At 36.8% G+C, this 23800-nt stretch overlaps 1 protein-coding gene across 1 annotated transcript; it reads left to right on the forward strand.

Moving 5' to 3' along the window:
* Nucleotides 1-410: 410 nt before the first annotated feature.
* Nucleotides 411-16036, forward strand: LOC145981160 (hippocalcin-like protein 1). The gene is made up of 3 exons (XM_083114289.1): nucleotides 411-536; nucleotides 3239-3427; nucleotides 15830-16036. Exons 1-3 carry the CDS (start codon nucleotides 411-413, stop codon nucleotides 16034-16036), a joined length of 522 nt encoding a protein of 173 aa, XP_082970415.1.
* The last annotated feature ends 7764 nt before the right edge of the window (nucleotides 16037-23800 follow it).

A 23800-nucleotide genomic window follows, 5' to 3' on the forward strand; every position in this document is an offset into this window, starting at 1 on the left:
GGGGTTTTACTGCGTTTTACGCAAAACTTAGTCGCCACTCTTTTGTTCTGTTTTCAAATGCATGAGGAATGTACAAAAAACTGCACTAGTTCAAAACCTGCAACTCACTCAATAATTCACCGAATCAGACACCAATTTCACTACACACTCACTACGTGTGACACTACCTAATACATGTACCAAATGCCACATTGCAGCATTTATCTTGTTACAATACTGCCAGTCTAAAGACTTAAAGACACAGCGTGTATGCTCTTCGAAATAAAAACACGTGGCATTGATAAGCTTTTGTTACTTGTGTATGCGTTTCTCTTATATTTTGGAAGTGTGTTTAAAAATTTAGTTTACATTTCTCATTGAGATATTTATGCAATAAGTAGAATTATCATTCGTGTTCACTTGTTTAAGAGATGGACATCGCTGTGCACATCAAGGAATTCAAGAAAAGGTTTCCAGAGGAACATATAACCAGGAAAGATTTTCACGAATTCCTTTTGGAGCGACTACCCTTGTACAACAGCAGAGAGCAACTGGTGGTAAGATTTTGTTTGTGTGTGTGTGTATACATATATCGTGCGTCCAATACTTTGCGAGGCCGAGAGATTGGGAGATGTGAGGCGGCAGTGCTATCGGAGATGCCGACATTTTCGATCAGTAACGTTCCGCTTAAATTTACCCTCGAAAGCGTTTTTCTTCGCTCGAAATCATTTGGAGGTTTCCAATGTGCAACACTGTATCAAGATTACGTTGCAGACTAAACCGTTAGAAGCCAATGGTTTTCGAGAGCATTGTTTGCAGTCTGAAAGCTTCGAGCTTGAGTTGTTCTTTCCTTCGTGACTACAGGTGCCCTGGACAGAGCTGTGAATGGAGTGAGGAACAGACCTTGAACCAAGAGCGTGTTAATTTCGTAATGTGTGAAAGAGTGTGGTTTTTTGTTACTTGCCGTGCTACTTCTGTGTGTAATTCAGTGTGTGTGTGTGTTGTGTGTAAGTAAGGCAATTGAAATGGCAGCCGCAAAGTTCACGTTAGAACAAATAATTTTTATGTATGACACTTACGTGAAAATACTCGTGTCGAAGTGTGTGTAGGCAATTTGCACAGAAATTCCTTGGCGGTTCACCTCCAGGTAGAGAGACGGTTTGACGTCTTGTCCTTACATTACGAGAAACTGGGTCCTTAAATTTTAGTACCCCTAAGCAAAAACGACGGATTTTAACCGAAGAAAAACTCGACAAAATTGGGGCAGCGTTGTGGCAGAATTACGGAAGAAGAACATTTGTGTGTGAATTAAAATTCACAAAACGAAGCCAGGAATGTGTGAATGTAGGTGGACATCACTTTGAACAAGTCTTATAACACAGGTTAGTACTCGGTTTGCAATATTAATATAAATATCTGCATGCTAAAGATATATCCATAAAAATAAGCGGAACGTTACTCTTCGAAAATGTCGGCATCTCTGCTAGTGCCGCCCGCCACACTTCTCCCGATATCTCACCCTCGCAAGGAATTGGACGCACTGTATACATATAATGTGTGTCTTCCCCTTCAGACCAAATTTATTATTTATTAGGGCTGAGCTGATACCACTTTCAATTGATACCGATACCCTTTTCAATTCCCACCAATACCGATAGAGATACTTGAAAATTTTAATAATTAAACTTTGTTCAAAATACTGATATATATTGGGGTATACATTGGTGTATATACATATATTCTCCAATTATGTGCATGAATTTACAAAAAAATTTGCTTTTGAATATTCGTAATTATTTCATAGTGTACAAAATAGATGATATGCAAAATTTGTATAAAATAAAATATTTTGAACTATCCAGGTTAATTGGACACCATGAAAATGTCGCGTGACATTTTTGTGGACCCTGTGAAAGACCAATATGCTGGGAAAATATCGGCTGGTATCGGTAGATGAATTCCAACCGATACTTTCTGATACCAATACATGGGCATCGGTATCGGCTCACCCCTATTATTTATGTAGTTGATTTTTACAATGATAAGGTAATAAATATATTGTTATTTCAGTCACATTAGATTAACCTGAATTAAGCTAAGAAAAGAACGCGAATAAGAGTGCTGCATCCTATATTATATAGCAGATTACTGACCCATGTGCAGGTAAGCACATTCTTACCAAAGCACGGGAATGTAACTTGTAAATTATTAGATAAATAGTTTAATCTGAATAATATGACTCTATTACTATTCTTATTCACAGTCTGGAAGAATTACAGGCAAGTGAATTACAAAGATTTCAAAAAAAAATTGTATTATCTATTTTATAAAGTGTGTCCCAACGAAAGCGACGGATGTAATATGCTTAAAGAATACTTTCTTAAAAACAATGACAGATATGTTTACATCATTACAACAGGAGAATTTTCCGATTTAAGAATGTCAAGTTTAATTTACGCAACATGTCTTGTGGTTGGGTTGCTATCACTGTTCTTGCAACTTCCTTTATCAATGGTTATTGCAGCTTAGTTGAGGTGGATCATTTCACAAGAGAATTACGAGTTTTGATAGTGAAAGCTCATTACAAGATTGGCGAATGTTATGCAGATACTGTTAGGAAGCTTTGTGCAATCCTTGGAAGTGAAAGTGCACCTAGTGAGAGTACAATTCGTAAGTTCTCAAGAAATTTGAGGAAAGAGGTTCGACAGCAGACACTAAAACACCACGCTCTCGATCTAGCCGGGTGTGGGACATATGCCAGATGTCATCTTTCATTCTTAAATCGGAAAGTTTACCCCTTGTAATGATGTAAAAGATTTTCCAATTTGTAAACATACAGTATTTTCTTAAGCATATTAAATCCGTCGCTTTTATTGGAACACCCTATAATTTTCACTTACTCCTTTTGTTTGGAGATAATTAAAGAATATTGAAATGGTTATGCAATTGCTACGGGCTAGGAGGAAAGAATACGGACAAGAAATTTTGTCCAGTATCATCAGTGGCGATATTGCATTGTACAAATTTCTTGAAGCTTCAGTGTGGTCCAGAATCTCTCAATATTTTACCATAATTTTTTACCAACATAAGAATGTAGGTCTTAATAATTTTTCATGTACAAGTAAAACATTCCTTCATGTTGGTAAACTCCTGTTTTATTTTTAGATATCCATAAATATACAACGATTATTCTGATCCTTAATGCAGCTGTTTCAGTGCTCATACCCAGTTATATGTATAAACAGAATATCTTCTGCAGTTTGCAGATCGTTTGTTCGATGCACTTGATACGAACAGGGACGGGCTGCTGAGCTTCTATGATATGTTCAGTGCCCTGACGGCCACGCTGGAGGGGAAGATCCCTTGCAAGCTCCTGTGGCTCTTCAGAGTCTACGACAGGGACAACAACGCCTTCATGAGCGGGAAGGATATGCTCGACATGCTTAACGTAAGTTAAAGCAGAGAACTATTGTGTTGTTAGTTGTTAACGTCGCCTTTCAATCTCATTAGCTTTATCTTAATTATAAAACTTTGTAAAACATTGACAAAATTTAACATTCTAGACATGAGATTGAATTAAAATAGTTATAATGAGCTCATTTCATGGCATTATGATGTACCTTATGGTGTCTGCTAACAAATAAAAAGAACTTGAGTATGATGGCATAGGCTGAATACATGAAAGCTTTAACAGTGAGTTACGTCTTTGACGCTGTAAAAATGTATAAAATTTTGACTTCATTTGTCTGTGAGCATTTGGGCTGCAGGTGTTAGTAACTTTTATTTGTGAAATGTGCAAATTATATATATTCACAAACATCTAAACTTCAATGCAATTAAAAATAATAATATTTTCCATTTGAATTCATTTTGTTATTTACATGGATAAGAACAACTTTTCATGGAATGTTCCAATAGATGACAAAAGCACATTGTGATACCTATGCTCTACTGAAGTTTGAACACAGACTATTAATAACAATAACCTGAGTCGACCTACCAGGTTCTTTGCATAAAAAGAATCATACATATTAGCATATGAAAGAGACAGCCCTCTAAATTATAAAGTTTCACTGCATTTGTAAGAAAATTAAGACGAGAGGACATGTAAATAATTTGTTCATTATCCTAAACAACTTAAGTAGAGCATACACAAATAACCATAAGATACATCATTATTTTTAAATTTTTAAAAAATATCATGACATTACAGCCTAGGGGGCTTTACGAATATTGTTACAAATATTATTGCATATTTACAATAACTTCTCCAATTATGATTTTTTATTTCCAGGAGTACAAAAGTATTAAATTGTCTTATTTTAGATGTACATACCAGTGGCGTAGCGTTATAGTACGCCCGTACGCCCGGCGTTCCCCGATTATAAATTTAAAAAATGCGTAAATGCTGTCAATATAAAGTAAAACTTGACTAATTTCATATATGTCTGACCTTCATGTCATTATAATAGCTATTTTTTGCGATCCGCTTGCAACGCTCCACTAACAACACTCGTTCCAGCATTTTTTTTAAATGCCTTTCCTGGCCGGACGCCGAGCAGGTTCGGCATACAGAACCCTATATTCCTTGCTGCCTTTCTGGAGGGAAAGCTTGGATCTCTAAAGCACGCGACCAAATGCTCTCTTGTACGCCCGCGTATAGAGCCGAGGGCTACGTGATTGGTTCACGTGACCCTTCCTGCCTTCTGAAGCAGACGATAGCGGTAGAATTTCTTCCCGGTTCTTCGCGCTCGTGGCTCTCGTGCTGTGTGTTGCTACAATACGCAATATTGACTGACGTAACTTTACCAAACTGAAATATAGCACTTCTTAATGGCCACTGCATTGTATAATTTATTGCACGAACAGCGATGTGCATTAAAAACTAAAAGATCAACACAGTTTTTGTCAAATAAGTTGGTGAAGTCCTTGTGGTAGAAGTTCAGCCTGTGGCTGCTCTACCACTTAATAAAAAAGAATAATAATAATAGTTTTGCGGGTTATTATTTTTTCGTTATTATGTAACTGCTTAATATTGTGTCAATGGAAATGTTTAGCATTGATTTGAAAACTCTTAACATCGAATGGTCTCTGGACAAAATTATTTTAAAATGTTTATCAGCATTCTCAAGACGTAATAAACAGTGGTCTGAATTACTACTCGGCACTGTTACGTTAGTAGAGTGTACGATAGTTGGATCATCCGCCCACCACCGTGTCAGAGTGTTTTGCACAGCGCGCCAAGGCCACAGGCCCCTGATTCGAATCCCGGCGTGAGCACGGGTGTTCTTTGTCAGTGTCCCTTCATCAGTATCATCACTCATATTCATATTCGCGATTAACCAAAAGTGGTAGAAAAGCGAAGTAAAATAAACCAAATCAATCAGTAGTTGGATCATCCACAACAATGACGTCTACTGTTGTGCAGAGGCGCTTGTGATTCAGATAGGTTTTATAATGATTTGCGTCATGCCGAAAAGTATAAAACACCAGAGTTCAAAACATTTGTTGCATAGTGAGGCATCTCATTTTCTAGCTAAAGCATGCATGGATGATGATGCTTTATTGAAAACCCAGCTGACTTCAGGGAAATAAACAATACCTGTGGCGACTAATTCCATAAGTAAATTATTAAGCAAAAAAGGGCCGACCCTTCCTTCGGACTTGGCGTTCCCACCCGAAATGCCCATGCTACGCCACTGGTACATACCTTTCTTGTCTATTTATTCACAGTGAACATTTACTCATGTTGACTTTCTTGCAATTTCACCTTCCAATATACATAATATTTCTTCCAATTTTATTAAACTGAAACTAATAATAATAATAAAGCAATAATAATATTCACCATAATATGTAGGTGGCTGAATTCTACAGTATGTACCACAATAAAAATTATACTATTTAGAAATGGAATACACACAAGTGAATTATCTATTAATTACTGCCCTGTGATAATGAGTAACAATGGAAAAAATTCAAAAAGCAAATGTGACAAAATAAAGTAAAATATTAAAATATAATCAATATTGTTCCCAATTGCATTTTCTTTTTGGATTAGGTGATTTTAGTTGTAAATAGCAGCTATCCTGAAACATTCTCTGTATGAGGGCAGCTCCATGATAAATCATGTAGATTTGAGTGCCATAATTTAACGATTTCTGTCTTTCGCTGAACTAAATTGTGAGCTATAGCTGTTACGTCACATGATATTTAATGTTTATTACCATTAAAGTCAATTTGAAAGTAAAATTCATGAACAAGCGACACTTGATTTTATGTAAATTAAATATTTGGTGTTAATTTTAAAGGTCATATCCAGGTACGTTTGTTCAAGTGCATCTATAAAACAGCTATAGAAACAATATTTGTTTAAACTCGCAAAATGGCTATTGCTTATGACGTTACGGTCTTATGATATGTGGGAATTTGCATTTCACACAGCAGTAACAACAAATATTTTTCAAGGAGTTGAAATTCATGAACAGATTGTTTTGTAAAATTTCTGTTGCTCGTGTGTTGTGAAATGTTTTGCAAAGGACTTACAAATGTTTTCTTGGCACTGCCAGATGTGTCGCTGGTCTTGGCCATGAAACAGGTTGCCTCTTTGGAATATAATTGTTCGAATACACTCACGCGATGCTGCATTCATTTGTTAACAGTAGAGCGCATGTTAGTTCACTGCACCTAAGGTGCGACGTCGCTAGTGTCGCAGACCTCGAAGTGCGCAGACCTCGAAGTGCGCATGTGCGGCGAAATTTTCATTTGTAGGCGAACTTAGCGCTCTTTCCGTGCATACTTTTTAATAACCAGCAGCAGATTAACACGCATGTAATTTGTAACGAACCTGTGCGTTAAAGGTTTTATACATGTAAGAAGTTAAGATTTTTAAAATGTTTGTTACTGCAAATAATGTTCAAGCTGCCACAGACAACTATAGTTAGATTGATACAGTTTTGTTTGGAACTTGTATATATGTTTATAAATACGTCATAATCTGTTCGTGTTGACGTCACTTTCTCATCTCAGCAGAGGAAGTGAACCCACCTGAATGTTTTTCACCTGACGACAGACTCAGTTAGAAAACAGGTGAAGGAGAGAAATCAACAAGAAAGTGGTAACGGTTAATGGAATGCCCGAATAGTGTAATTGGTAACAATTTTCGTTTCATTCTGGCTATACTCGAAATAATAATTAAGTACAGAAACTTTCGTGTATTTACGTTTGTCTTGTCCAACGTTAATTCTATATGCAAGTATGTTTAGTGATTGTGATGTGATTTAATATGCTATAGAATTGTTCCTCTTCAGGCAGAAACGTGAGCAAATCGGTACCTTGCTTGTAAGTCCACATACGATAGGAAATATAAGTGATTATGAAACTGCGTTTAACTTCGAATACTGTGTTGTGTTTCTTTTCTACCCAGCAAGCCCTGATGATTTGCAAAGATTCTCATGTTCCCGACTAAAGGAATAGCGGACTAACTTTCTGACGCCTGGTGTACAACCGGGAAACGTTGCACAGTTATTTTGGCATACCAACGCGGGTCCAGAATACATAGTTATTTTGGTACAATCGTGGGGGCTCGAGTGCAAAATTATTTTTGCAATTCAAACGTGATGCCCGATTTAGTGCATACTGAAAGTGTTCGTCCATAGAATTCACGAAGGTAAATGTGTGATAGTGAAGTGAAAGTATTAACTGGGAAGAGCCATAGACGGTGTTGTAGAATGGAGAAAGACGCGACAGGAATGAATCTGCGAAGCAGAGGAAGAACGATAATGGATGCAGAAACCAAGTTTCGATGCTGTGATGATCTTACCAATGACAGGGAATTCTTCCAGTGTTGCCAATGTTTGCAGAGGTTTCATTGTAGTTGTGCAGGAAGTAACGTCGGTATCAAATAAAGAGATGCGATGCACGTTATGTTTGTCAGCACCAGAAACAAAACCAGAACCGAGTGTTCCTACCAAACCCTCATCAGATTGGTTGATGAAAGATAAAGCAGAACGAAACCAGAAGGAAAAGGAGGAGGTGAAACAGCGTAAGAAAGATATGGGTCCGATAGAGAAAGTTCGAAAAAAGGAGATTATGGAGTTTAAACTCATAGTTGAGTATATAGAAGTATAGGGAAGGAAAGAGAAAGAGGAAGAAGAAGAAAAGAGAAGGAAAAAGAAATAGGAGGAAGAAGAGAAGATATGGAAAGAGAAAGAGAGGAAGAGGAAAGGAGGAAAAGGAAAAGAAGAGGAAGAAGAAAAGAGAAGGAAAGAGAAAGAGGAGGAAGAGAGAAATGGAAAAGAAGACTTAGATATTATCCGTGCATTTATTGAAAACCAGGAAAAACAGAGGATACAGGAAGATATAAAACTAAGGTCAGAGTTACAGGCTCTATTATCTCAGCACAAACTTCAACAGGTAGAGAGCATCAGAGGAGAGATAGAAAAGCATAGTATTAAAGTCATTGAAAAGGTGGACGAAAGGGTAAAGGAAATTGTGGAAGAGCAGCTAGAGTTCTTAACAGTTCGGCAAGGACGGATAGAGAAGGAACAGGATGAATTGAAGAAGAATATGGAAACCTGTCTTGAAATTGTCCAGTCTGGAAGAGAATCTGAATGTGACCCTCCACAGAGAGTTCAAGAATTAAAGAGTTCTGTAGAGTCTATTAATGCAGCACTAAAAACCTTTGGTGAACGAACAGAACTCAGAAAATATAGTGCAAGAACACAAAGTTCAAATAAAGGTAGCTGGAGAAAAGGTTAAGTTTCTCCATGAGAAGGCTAAAAAGATGGAAGTATCTCTTCGCCAAGAAATTCAGAAACAGACAGGTACAATTATAAGTAGGGTCAGTTAACTGCAGGAAAATATCTATAATTTACAAATTCGACCAGAAACCTCTTCCGAAATAGTGTCTGATCCAATCCGAGGACTGAATCCAGAAGCTACTGGCTATGAACCTCCCGTTGTACTTCCAAGCCCATTCTTCCCCGGTAATACCATAACTTCTGATAGATGCAAGAGGCCTAGAGAAAAGGATAGTAATGACGGTTTTTCTCCTCGACGCAGAACAGAGTTTAAGATGCCCAGAATGGCTGATATCGCGAACATTCCGAATTTAAAGGCGATATCGAAGCTCAATCTGCCAAAAGATATCTGCGTGAATTAAATGTCAGTTTCGACTTAATGCAAGTGCCTGAGCACTATAGATTGGAATTATTACCTCGGGTTTTCACCGGCAAGTCTGAGCATTGGTTAGCTGGTAATATGGACAACTTTGTGAATTATGCTGATTTCTGCACACGCTTCAAGGATGAATTTGCATCAGAAAAGGCGAAACAAAGACAACTAGCGGCTGTGAGGAACCGAAGGTATTCTCGCCTGGTACACGACAACTTAGAGCGTTTTGCCTGGAGTGTACAGAAACCTAGCTGACAATTTTAATGAGAGTGAAGTTCTTAATTTGATCATTGGACAGTTGCCGTATCGCATTCGGAATCTTTGTCTGGCGCACGCTCCACGAAGTGTGGATGAATTGACACGTTTCTTGAAGGACTTCGATATTTATGATGACCCTGATGCCTGGAAGAATAAAGAAGACTCTAAGAATAATGAGGCTGCAGGAAATAAACGTTTTAAGATCCAGTATATCCAGACGAATTCAGAGAGTCGAGGAGGAAATTTCTCACGACCTCGAAGATTCAACAGAGGATTAGGCAAGAGACGCTTCAACCGAGATCAGAACGAAAGGCAGAGAAACTCCTACAGGCCTCGTCCAGAACAAAGGCAAACTTCTCCAAACAGATGGCGTTACCAAGAACGACGTAATCCTACTTCGCCCGGACGGTAGTCTCCACCACGTAGAGGTGACAATTGTGGTTCCTTCTCACCAAGACATGACGTTGCCTCAGAGCAGGAAGAAGCAGTGGAGGCTAATAGAGAGTTTCTGCAAAACAAGAGATCCCAATCGTGTCAGACAAACTAGGACCTTGTCTAGGTGTTTCGCTTCCGTTTAGGCAAGGAGCCTCTGAGGAGCGTTCCATACAAGAATTACATGTAAATTTTCAGTTAACCGAAATAGTAGAAATTAATTTACAAAGCCAATTAAAATCAGCTCGAACATAAAAAACTAAGTACAAATCTCCTGCAGTTCTTGCAAATTAATGGGCATCCCGGTGACTTGCATTATTCATACTGGAAGTGAATGTTCAATATTAAGTTCCGAGATCTGGACCCAGTTAATTAATCTGATACCAGGCATTCAAATGCAAAAAGTTTCTGACATAACTGGTAGATTTTTCCGGAAGTCATAAGAAGAGAGTGTTCGGAAGTAGACGGGTAGAACTGGAAATTGGTGGCATGAATTTTAGCACAGAAGTATTCATCTTAAAGCGTTTTCGTACGGATCTTCTTCTAGGTATGCCTTTTCTAAGACAGCACGAAGCAGAAATAAGTTACAGGAAGGATTCAGTTACTTTGTTGTTCGGTAGAACTCCTGATCAAGAAGAAGGAAATCCTGTTGATATAGAAATAGTGCGGTACATCCAAAAGGTCCAGGATGAGGATGAGAAGTGAATGTATAAAACCGCGGGCCTCAGACAGAAGGTTGAAACTATTAATATTTTAAATGGTTCCCAGAAGCAGGAGTTAATAAATGTGCTGACTCGTTATTTAAAGGTATTTTCTGAGAAGCCCGGAACAATGGAGAGCGCTGAGTGTGAAATACTCTTAACAAGCACCGATCCAGTCCATCGCCCACCATACCCCGTGCCACTTTCAAAAAGGGCTGCTCTGGAAAAGGAACTAGACTTATGGAAGGCCTGGAATATAATTCAACCGTCAGTATATCCTTACTTAAATCCTCTATTCGTTGTAGACAAGCCAGATGGGAGTGTCAGACCATGCATAGATTTCCGACTGAAAACTCCATCATGATAATACCTACAAGATCGGTTCCGCCAATTGATGAGTCTCTTCAGAAGTTTAAAGAATCCCTGTATTTTACAAGTCTGGACCTTGCCTATGGTTATTTACAGATTCCTTTAAAACCAGACTGTCGCAAATACACGGTGTTCTCATATAAAGGCAGACAGTATAAATTTTTAAAAATTCCTTTGGTTTTGTCAAGTGATGTGTCTACTTTGGTATACGTAATGCATCGAGTGTTCGGGCCAGAAACAGAACATTTCTTAACAGTTTATATCGACGACCTGTTGATTTTCGATGCGGATTTTAACACTCACATTCAGCACATACAAGAAGTACTTCAAAGACTAAAAGACGTAGGTCTTAAAGTGAAACTTAGGAAGTGTAATTTTGTTAAGGGAGAACTAGTGTATCTAGGACACTTGATTTCTGGAGACTATGCTAGAGTTGATCCAAAAAAGAATGAAGCAATTTTAAAATTCCCACAACATAAGTGTAAGAAGAATGTTCGAAAATTTTTAGGTTTAGCAAATTGGAGGCGGAAGTTTATAAAAGACTTGTCCATCAAAACGGACCCTATATTACGATTGCTCTCAAAGTCTGCTAAATGGAATTGGGGCCAGGATCAAGAAACTGTTTTTGACCAGCTGAAAATTGAGTTAACAAATAATCCAGCCTTAGCTCAGCCTGATCTAAAAGATAATTTTGTATTCAATTTGACGCCTCTACCAAAGGTCTAGGTTGAATCTTATTTCAAGAGCAAGGCGACGAGAAAACTGTCGTGCAGTATGCTAGCAGAAAATTAAAAGAAAATGAGAGACACTATTCGATTCACGAATTGGAATGTTTGGCTATTCTATTTGGTATCAACAAATTTGAAATATATTTGAGAGGAAGGCATTTTAAAATATACACAGATCATCCTGGATTAATGTGACTTCAAAATTCTAAAAATTGGAATTGCAGGCTTACAAGGTGGTCTCTAAAATTGCTGTCTTACTCTTTTGAAATTAAATATATCCAAGGAAAGGATAACGTGGTACCGGATATTCTGAGTCGGTATCCCATCGATGAAGGCAAAGGAAAGGAAGAAGTTAACTATTTCCATGTAAATTATATATGGCAAGAAAGAGGAGAAATAGAGGACATAACAAATTGGGCTGATGCACAAGAAGATGATGTTTTTTTGCCAGAGCATAATAAAGCTTTTGAATCAGCCAGAAACTGAAGACTCTGCGACTGAAACTAAGGTGAAAAACGTGTATCAGTTTTATGGAAGTTTCTTATTCCGAGAAACCTCCTATGAAGAATTTACTTGGAAATTGTGTGTACTTATAAAGTTTAAAGAAAAAGTGCTTCGGGGAAATCACGACGAACTAGGACATTTCGGGGTAGCAAATACCTAAAGAGAATAAAAAGTAGATACTTTTGGCCAAAGATGAAACAGGATGTTGCTAAGCACACTAGGGATTGCCTCGTGTGTGCCAAGACTAAAATGGACAAGTTAGGAATCATCAAAGACAAGTTACATATTAAACAAAAGAGTCCTCATGAACTACTATCAATAGACCTGATAGGTAAATTGCCCATATCCCAAGGATTCCAATAAATTTTATCTTTGGTAGATTTAGGAACAAAGTTCGTCTCCATTTAGCCACTGAGGCGTGGCATCGCCAGAGAAATAATCACTGTTATGGAGAAAGAGTACTTCACCCATTTTCCTAAAGTTAAGGCAATCTTATCGGATCGAGGTACACAATTCACTTCTGCGCTGTGGAAAGAAAATTTGGACAAAAAAGATGTTAAGTATTAATTCACTACGGCCTATCACCCTAGTAGTAATACTATAGAACGTATGAATCAGGAGATTGTTCGACTGCTCAGGTTATTTTGTCACCACGAACATCAAAGTTGGTCGAAATATTTATCAGTAATTGCCTGGTTACTGAACAATTCTGTTTCGGACACCACTGGGTATGCTCCTTCAGAACTATTTTTCAATCGCCCTGTTCACAATGAAACATTGAACCAATTTTATTGGCCTGATAACTACGATGATCCTCATTTAATTAACTGGGATAGAAAGATGTTTATGGCGAATAAAAAGGAACGCTCGAAAATTGATAGGAGAAAATTCAAAGTCAAGTACAATGCTATTCAGCTAAAGAAAGGAGATTTGGTGCTCGTAAGAAATCACAAAGTAAGTTATAGGAAAAATGAAACCATCGCTAAGTTGTTTGAGGTTTATATTGGTCCCTACATTGCAACAGATGTTCGAAGCAATACTACTCTACTGTTACATCCCGAGTCCAAGAACCCGAACGATCGAGTAAATTTTGACAATCTTAGGATCTTTAATTGTTCTCAAGAACACAGACAAGCATTGGTTGGTGAAGTTGACTTAGTGTCAAGATAATTTCTGTATTTAAAGTTTCATTGCGTACTCAATTTTTTTTTCAGAAGTTGTAAATTACAATTTATTCCAAAATTTTCCCCGGACGAGGGGCAATTGTAACGAACCTGAGCGTTAAAGGTTTTATATTTGTAAGAAGTTAAGATTTTTAAAATGTTTGTTACTGCAAATAATGTGCAAACTGTCACAGACAACTATAGTTAGATTGATACAGTTTTGTTTGGAACTTGTATATATGTATATAAATACGTCATAATCTGTTCGTGTTGACGTCACTTTCTCATCTCAGCAGAGGAAGTGAACCCACCTGAATGTTTTTCACCTGACAACAGACTCAGTTAGAAAACAGGTGAAGGTGAGAAATCAACAAAAACGTGGTAACGGTTAACGGAATGCCCGAATAGTGTAATTGGTAACAATTCTCGTTTCATTCTGGCTATACTCGAAATGATAATTAAGTACAGAAACTTTCGTGTATTTACGTTTGTCTTGTCCAACGTTAATTCTATATGCAAGTGTGTTTTATGATTGTGATGTGATTTAATATGCTATAGAATTGTTCCTCTTCAGGCAGAAACCCACCCTTGATTGCGGAATACTTCAGGTATCACACTAGCCCCTTTTAGTTTGCTGCACTTTTTGACTCTCTCTGCACTCTGGCTACACGGATCAACACCGATTCGTCTAATTTGTTGATTTGGTGGCAAGTAGTGTATTGGGTGTCTGTACCCTTTTGCACTACGTTCTGGGGAGGTGTAATAAGGATGCCAGGAATACTTTTATTCCGTATAGATTTTTACTGCCTTTTAACATACACAGATTTGCATACACCCAAAGAAATGAAGTGAAATGGGCCTGGTCAAAGCAAACTATTGTTGGTTGCAGCACCCCTGTTGTGTCCCCACGCTTTTCATGGGCAATTGTTCTCTTATTTAAATACATTGGGAATTTGATGCTGAACGTGCTGCTATTACATTGAATTGCAAGTTTAATTTCATCTTAACCTCAGAAATTATGTCATAGATAAATGTGCTGTGAAACTAAGAATATTAATAAGACGATCGCCAACAACAGAAGAGATATCGGAATCAAAAAGCCTTACAATTTGCACAGCACTTGTTTACGTCACTTGCAATTTTCACTATGTATGTGCTTTATTCTTGTGTATCTGGTAAAGAATAATACATATTAATTCGCCACGAGACTACTTTTATCTTTTATAATTGTTATTAATAACTGATTCCTTTTCTTACGTGATAGCATACTTTTACTCATGGCTAGTAAATATAGTTCTCTATTTTATACATACATATTTATCGAGAAAAATAGTTATTAAAAATATTTTATATTGCGTTTCATGTCTCGCAACGTCTAGGGCTTTCTAATTTACAGGAATTATAATTTTAAAATTGTTTTGTATCTCGAAACAAAAGGACAATTTGCTTAATTAAGCAAACAGTTGATATTACGTTATCGGATAGGTCATAGTGTATAATAATAAATATCATGTGTTTACTCACGTTATAGATATTTTATTTGTAATTTGGCGAGTTTCTCCGATTCCTACTCCCACCGTTCAATTACACATACTCGCAAGTCGCATCAAGAGGAAACGTAAAAGCGTTGTGTAACTATCTAAATTTTTGCATTGTAGACCCGTGGCAGCTAGAGACTACCAAAATTACGTCACGCTTAGTGCTCTTTGTGCACAAATATTCTATTTAGCCCGTCGGAGCTACCCTGACGTTGCGCTTTAATATATTAATTCTTAGCTTAAGGAGATGTAATCTTCGGAAACTTATGACTTGCTACATAATCTTAAAGGTTTGCTAAACACATTTTTGTTATCGATTTACACGAGAAATTCTTAACTTCGTTGAAAATAACGTTTGAATAGCCATCCTATCGCCCTCCAATGTAAAGCTTAGGGCAACCAGATGACGAACGAAATTCTTTAGGGACACAACAGGAGTGGCGCCTGTAGCGGAAACGTTTGGTACAAACGTACAACTACATTACAAATACGCCGCTGAGTGAGTGGCATTACCCCCCCCCCCCCCAAATCAAAAAGCTTAATTCGCACAGTGGGTTTAATGTGTGGTGTACGGTCACCTGGTGTGTGTTAACTAATCAAATGAACGTTTCAAGCAGCAGACTGGCATTTGATGAATCTTCTGAACTTGAAAACCGATCTCCATAAACTTGTTTGAAAGTCACTTCCTTTCACCAGCCTGACACCAGGATACACCTGCACTACACCTACTGTCAAAGAGTGCAGTTAAGTAGGTAGGGCTACTAATACACAGTGGCGTTCTCAAGGGGAGGTTGTTAGTGGTCATAACCCCTACTTTTAGCCCAGTATTCCTTAAACAGGAACGTCAAAGGCAGGAAATAATGCCAAAATAAGGGTCGACTACTAGAAAAAGTGCACGTATCACCCTCTTTGAAAACTTCTGAGCGCACCACTGTTGAGTACATAGAACTACCAGTGGCAATTTCTTTTAATTCTCGTTTTAGGCATGTTACTGCTTGAGGGCATTCAGTTTAGAATTGAGCTACCAAAAAAACATGAATATGGAAGTGCTACGAGATGAAATTTTCACCGAAGCGGGCATTAACGTGGATGGGCACATCAGCGCTGGCGAATACATAGCTACAGGTATGCGCCACTTGAAAATGCTACACCTTATCAACATGAATTTATCCGAGCTTAAGGAGCTCTAAACGGGATGAACCTCGTCCTAACGAATGTCGATTTCCATTAGGTGCTTCGGAACAATGTTTTCCTGTAATAGAAAAATATCCATTGTAATTTGAAATTTTCAAGATTTGTATGTATAAAAAGTCAGTAAACGACCAGTTATTGTATATTTATGTATTTTATTCCAGTGTTATAAGAAGGGATGTACACTATTTAACTCTAGTGAATGTTTCGGCATTAAAAGGATTCAGTGTTCGGAAAATTTCTTTTCAATAGTAACCAAGTTGCAATTACAATTACTTTTCTGAAAAGTAACTGCTACAGTTGCAATTACACATTTTAAAAAGGAACTGCACGTTACTTTAACAGTTAATTTCTGCTGGAAATTATTTTGCAAACAAATTACATACAGTCGAGAATCATTAATTCTAGTGAAACATGTGTCTTGAATGAATGATGGAATGAAATATAGATACATCTTTGTGTGAGTCAGAACTTTGCCTATTTGCACCCCTCATATTATGTGGGGACCAACTCCTTATATATATATATATATATATATATATATATATATATATATATATATATATATATATATATATATATATATATATATATATGGGGACCAACTCATATATAAATATATATATATATATATATATATATATATAAATATGTATGTATGTATGTATGTTTGTTCCGACATAACTCTCGAACGCCTGGAGCGATTTCAACCAAACTTGGTACACGTATGACTTACAATCTGGAAAGAAAAATTGTGGGGGTAAGATACCTCTGGCAGCCACCTCTGGAGGTGGCTAGGGGGTGACATATAAAAATAATCAAAACGACCAATATTAGTGTTAAATCCATAGCTTTCGAATTAATTATTTTCCTGTCTAACAGGAGATTGCGATAAATAAATAGCCGGGCAATGCCGGGTAATCAGCCAGTTGTAACTGAAATCAACACACGCAGCATGTATGTGGACAAAACACAGGACAACACACTCACATGTGTTTAATTATGTTTCTGGTACATAATATAAGTCGTTGTTGTATTTGAGAATTTTTACTTTGGAGGAATTCTGTAAATTTTTATAGAAACACAATGATATAATGATTTTATACCATCTAACATAGCCGTTTCTTTCTATCATTCACGTGGATATATACAGAGTGATTCAGGATTGGTATTACACACTTCTAGGGGTTGTAGAGGGGACTTAGTATATCAAGTTTTTATAAGGATCCCATGTACGGAAACTTGCCCTAGAAGTGTGTAATAGGAATTCTGAATAACCCTGTATATATATATATATATATATATATATATATATATATATGTGTGTGTGTGTGTGTGTGTGTGTGTGTGTGTGTGTATGTATGTATATATATTGTAACGGTGATGACCGTTAATGAACTTTATTTCACATTAAAGTCACTCATCCGTCTTCACCAGTAAATTTAATTAAAATTTCCTTCAGGAAATTTCTTGCCTCGTTTATTTTTCCCTCGTGGTTAAAACCAGTTCTTCACAAAAATACCGATAGATGTCTCTCCAATCGAGCTGTCATCTCGACTTCCCTGCACCCAGACGGCACGAACCACCAACGAACTACGATTATACGATTGCAAGAAACGTTCTACCGACCTTGAAAGGCTAGTTTCCAGATGTGGTTGGCAGTTGACCACGTCGACACAACGAAACTTACAATCGAATCCACGCCATGACGTAGACAAGCTGATTGCCAATCGATTGGACACACCATATACGAAGCTATATACCTACTCCAGTACCAGGAGTTCCCATGTAGATGCCTGGCTAAATTTGACAGTGCCGAATTGTTCAGTATCAACCCAGGAGAGATTCAACGTATGGTGATACAGCAGTAGCGTAACTAATACGCTCTGTGTCCCTATTCACTTAAGAAGAAAGCTTTCTTTTTAAAACATTCATTCACGCCTACATTTATATTAGGTAGACCCTATATTTAAATATGAAAATGTATACATGTAATTTTAATCAATGTAAAAGCTAGTATAAAAGTTTAAGACAACAGACAAACTATATAATATATGAAAATACACTGTTAATACAATAATTACGATATTACTACAGTAGCTCCAGAAAGTATTCGTCCCAGCACAATCAGACTTAAAGCCATGTGTACCACTTACCAAAAGAAGAATAGCTTTAGAGGAATCTAATTCCGACGCACTTCCACATTCGTTCTGCGAGGATTAAGAGAAAAAGCAAAGCTATTGCCTGCTGTGTTCGAACACAACACAAATATCAAAAATCATGTCGTATCTTATCCACCAAACTAGTATTCGTCTGCTAAAAAATTGCATAAAGCTTCGCCTCCTAGGTACTCGATTTTGAAACAGAAGGCGAACCTCTTGTAGTACAAGTCCGTTTCAACAAGGAACGTGTGTGCTGGATACCAGGGTTGGGCCAATGTAGGAAAATGTGGCCCAAATCGAAGGACACTACGAAGTGGCCCAAATCGAAGGACACTACGAAAGAAGAAAAGCGTAAAAAAAGGTAAAAAACAAGGTAAAGTGTTCCCCTGTGCATAGCACCACGCCATGAAGGCGTATAGGGGGTGAGAGGGTAACGCCCCACACTTTCTTGATCCGGTCGAGAGTGGGGGTGATGTGATCAGCATCACGCCCCTGACCGCCTTTACTCCCCAGGGTGTCCCCCGGGTACCCATGTTATTCGACGCTGGGTGGGCGCCGGGGCCGCTTCCACCGTTAGAAAAGTTCCCGGATTTGAACCGGCCAGGGATCGAACACGGGACCTTGAGCATGGTAGTCAGACGCGTTACCGACTGAGCCACCGCCACGTATTGCGGTTAATTTACTTTCGTAGTGGTAAACCTTTCACAGACATAAGCAAAACAAACAGTAGACTCATCACAACAATTAAAGGTATTATGTATAGGTTTAACAACACAAGAACATACAAAGGAATGGCCAACTTCCAAAGTTAACACAGAATGCAAAAAGTATGATAGTGCGGAAAGTTGTAAAAATCCGAAAGCGAGTGCCCCGAAGCTGGCTGTTGAGGTTGCAAATGAAACTGGTAAAATAGTCTCAGCAGAAACAGTAAGAAGTGTTCTCCACCAAGGTGGGTATCGGGGATGAACTGCCCGTAGAAAACCGTACATCAGCAAACGCAACAGACAGAAAAGGACCGACTACGCCAAAGTACACAAAAATAACACCTATGACTAATGGAAGAGAGTTATATTCACAGATGAAAGTAAATTTAATCTATTCAAGTCAGATGGACGGGTCATGGTGTGGTGAAAGAAGAGCGAAAAACTGGTTGAGGAGAATCTAACACCGACTGTGAAACATGTTGGAGATTCGATAATTGTATGGGAGTGCATGAGTGCCAGTGGTGTTGGCGATCTGTGTTTTGTGGAAGGTATCATGGATCACAAAGCATACATCAACATCCTGAAGTCCCACCTTCCCAAAAGTGTGCAGGATATAGGTCTATCCGAAGGATACATCTTCACCCAAGATAATGACCTTAAACATACGGCTCACAACACCAAGTTGTGGTTACTCTATAGTATACCACACTGGATGGAAACACCTCCACAATCTCAGAATTATGTGATATTATTCTAGATATTTTATTCGAGCGCTGCCTCTCAGTAGTGTAATTGATGATATTACTGGGACAAGAAATGATGAAGTCTTGCCTGTACTAAAATTAGGTCAAAATGCCTATAAAAGTTTATTGCTCAAGTGTCCTCCTCTATCAAATTTAAGATTTTTGTACAAGAAAAGTTTTTCAGAAAGGATGAGGTATTTTTGACTGAATATATACTTAAAAACTAAGGCAAAAAATGTCTATAAAAATCTTATTGCTACTGTGAATATATAACCTACGATTTTTGTAAAAAAGCTTCTGAGAAAGGATGATTCTTTTTTTAGATTAATTTGGCTACAGCTGTATCTGTCAGATTGTTATTCATAAGCTTGTTAAAAATATGTCTCTTTCGACACTTCTTATATCGCTGTATTTTGTTAGGTATAGGTTGACATCAGAGCCGTCTATGTATAAATGTTTGAAGAGTTTACATATCAGTTAATATTGTGAGAGTGGTTGAAGAATATAGATATGTTGTTGCAGTACTCTGTTTGGTTTCGCGTGGGTATTTTTATTTGTTGAGTCCCCCAGTTTGGTAGATATAGCGAGCACGTAGGTATTTTTATCTTGGGTGCATTTTAATATTACTTACGCTGACACAGCAGCTACCAAGCCACCTTCGTAGGTATTTTTATCTTGGGTGCATTTTAATATTGCCTACGCTGTCACAGCTACTAGCTTGCAACTACCCTGTGGGTATTTTCATTTGTTGAGTCTTTTCACATGGCATTAGGTCATTATCCTACACGCACATCACGACATGTCCTTGCAGACATGCAATTGTACTAGGTGAGTGACTCTGTAGGTCACTGCTTCTGTGGATCAATACTTATTCTATTTTCGTTCGTGTAGGCTATTCGTTTTTACAACTTGTCATTTATTAAGTATAGAATTTTGATTTGAACCCCAAAAAATTGTATATAATAAACCTAGGATAAAAAAATACCTACACACTAAATATATACACTAAGTAAACAAAACATATTGCTAAACATAATTGATATTTTATATTAAATATAGAATTTCAATTTAAACCCCAAGAAATCTTATATAATAAACTATTATTAATAAAAAATATTAACATATTAAATATACAAAGCATATTATTAAACTCAATTAATATTTTATATTAAGTATAAAGTTTTAATTTAAACCTCAAAAAATCTTATAACTAATAACAAAAATGCCAAATCAGAAATATTGTAATCAATGCAATAAAAATATATCTATCTCTAATTGGGCTAGGCACCAAAAGAATTGTAATCCAGACAAATGTAGAACACCTACAATAATATGCCCAAAATGCCATAGAAAATATAACATGAAATATTTCAAATATACACATAAAAATATTTGTTATGTACAACCATCTACATCTTCATCTGGTCTAAAAAGAATACTTGAAACACCTGTTAATCATAAACCAACAAAAAAGCCACGTTATGCACCTATTCAAAGCAGTTTTAATAACCAACTAAAAGATTACCGTTTTATATCAAAGCCAAAATGTGATATTAAGAATTTCTTGAATAAAATAAATTCTGATGTGCAGGATATTCTAAATAAACAAAATAGCTCTTATAAATTATCTTTCAAATTATTTACACAATATAAGAAATTAAATGGAACAAAATTTACACACCCCCATATAACAGAAACTGTAGCTATATATTCAAATACAAATTTAGACAAAATAATAAGCAGGTTAATAGAGCAATTGATTATTAAACACTCTGAGTTTGCTGCTAAGAATCAGGATGGAGTTTATGTGGAACTCCACACAAGTTATATATTAATATTTCTAAATTTAGCCCATTGCAAGGTTCTACATACGTGCCATTACCTGCCAATATTAAAAACAAAAAAGCCGTAGTTAACATTAGAAAATAATGATGAGAAATGTTTTTTGTGGTGTATTTTAGCTGCTTTGTATCCAGTTTTAAATCATCCTGAGAGAATAACTTATTATAAACAATATGAACATAATTTTGATGATGCAATGGAGGGCTTAAAATATCCAATGTCTGTTCAAAATATTGATAAATTTGAAAAAAAGACCAGAGATATCAATGGTAAACCATTATCTATTAATGTATTTATTTGTTCTACTGGTGCTGGGAATTTCTTGATAGAACCTCTCAGAATTAGTACACTTGATGATGATTTTGCTATTCCAATTGATTTTCTTTTAATTGAAGGAGATAGCACATACCATTACACTTTGATACATAATCTTGAAGCTTTAGTAAGAAAACAAATAAATAAATCTAAAACAATATTTAAATTGTGCCGAAGATGTTTAACTGTATTTGATGGTAAAAAAATGGTAAATGGGGTTAGTGAAGTGAATACAGAAGTTGCTAAAAACAAGTTAGTTGAACATTTAAAATATTGTGGCAACCATAAACCTGTTTATATGGTGATGCCTAATCCAAATGAAAATGCCAAATTCAAAAAAATTGAAGCTTTGTTGGAACACCCAGCATATATAGTTTGTGATTTTGAATCAAACCTCAAACCTCTTGCATTCTGCAACCCAGATCCTGATGAATCTTCAATTACATCATACCAGTTACATGAACCTTCTAGTTTTTGTTATATAGTTATACGGGATGGTGTTGCTAGTGAACCACAATTATACATGGGACAAAATGCTATGAAAGAATTTGCACATAGAATAGAAAATGAGTGCTATGACATATCATCTAATATTTTATTAAAATCAAAACCTATGATGCCTTTAACAGAAGAACAGATTCAAAATTTCAACAATACAGAAAAATGTCCGGTATGTGATTTTAAATTTTCAGATACAAATATTAAGGTGAAACACCATTCCCATACAAATGGTAAATTCTTAATAGCTCTGTGTAATAGTTGTAATGTTAAGATCCAGAGACCAAAATGTGTCCCAATATTTTGCCATGGTGCATCCAATTATGATTTTCATCATTTGATCAGGTACGAGGGGTTTAACAAGCAGAATTTAAATATTTTAGCAGAAAATGATGAGAAATATATAGCTATTAGCAAGAAAATTAAAGTTAATGGTGTTCCTATTCACTTAAGATTTCTTGATTCATACAGAATTTTGTCGGCTAGCTTGGCTACTCTAGCCAGTCAATTATCTGATAATCAATTTAAAATTACTTGTGACACGTTTCCAAATCAGGACTTGAAATTAATTAGGCGAAAAGGTGTATACCCATATGACTATGTTACAGATTTTTCTAAATTTGATGAGTGTACTCTGCCACCAAAAGAAGCATTCTACAGTAAACTCAGGGCATCCGAAATCACTGATGAAGATTATCACCATGCCAAGTTGATGTGGGACAACTTAAAATGCCAGACATTTGGTGATTATCATAAGGCATACTTAAAACTTGATGTAACTCTCTTAGCCGATATACTTCAGGCATTTAGAAAATCTTCAATAGAAAATTATAAGCTGGATCCAATGTATTTCTATAGTGCTGCAGGCCTAGCATGGTCTGCAATGTTTTTGAATACTAAAATGCAATTGAATTTAATCCAAGATCAGGACATGTATTTGTTTATGGAACAATGTATACGAGGAGGCTTGGTGGAATGTTCTCAGAGATATGCTAGAGCAAATAACAAATATATTCCAAATTATGATCCAGCACTGCCATCAAATTTTATACTTTATGTGGATGCCAACAGCTTGTATGGTCATGCTATGATGGATAAACTGCCATATGCAGGGCTTGAGTGGGTTGAAAATTTTAGTATTGGGGATCTTCAGGAATTTGATGACAGTCACTATGGCCTGTTCTTAGAGGTTGATCTGACATATCCTGATAATTTACACAACAAGTTTTCTGATCTGCCCCCAATTTCTGAGGTTGAGTGTTCACCTAACTCTAAACAGAAGAAGCTAATGATGACTCTGGAACCAAAACAGGGTAATGTAATATATTACAAGAACCTCCAGTTCCTGATGCATCACGGTGTTCAAGTGACCAATGTTGGCAAAGTCTTGAGGTTTAGGCACTCAAGATGGTTAAAGCCATATATTGATACGAACACCGAGCTTCGAACATCTGCAGTGAGCCAATTTGATAAAACTTTGTTTAAATTAATGGTCAATT

This window comes from Lepisma saccharinum, chromosome 29 (genome assembly GCF_977018435.1).
Source record: "Lepisma saccharinum chromosome 29, izLepSacc3.1, whole genome shotgun sequence".
Taxonomy (NCBI): Eukaryota; Metazoa; Arthropoda; class Insecta; order Zygentoma; family Lepismatidae; genus Lepisma; species Lepisma saccharinum.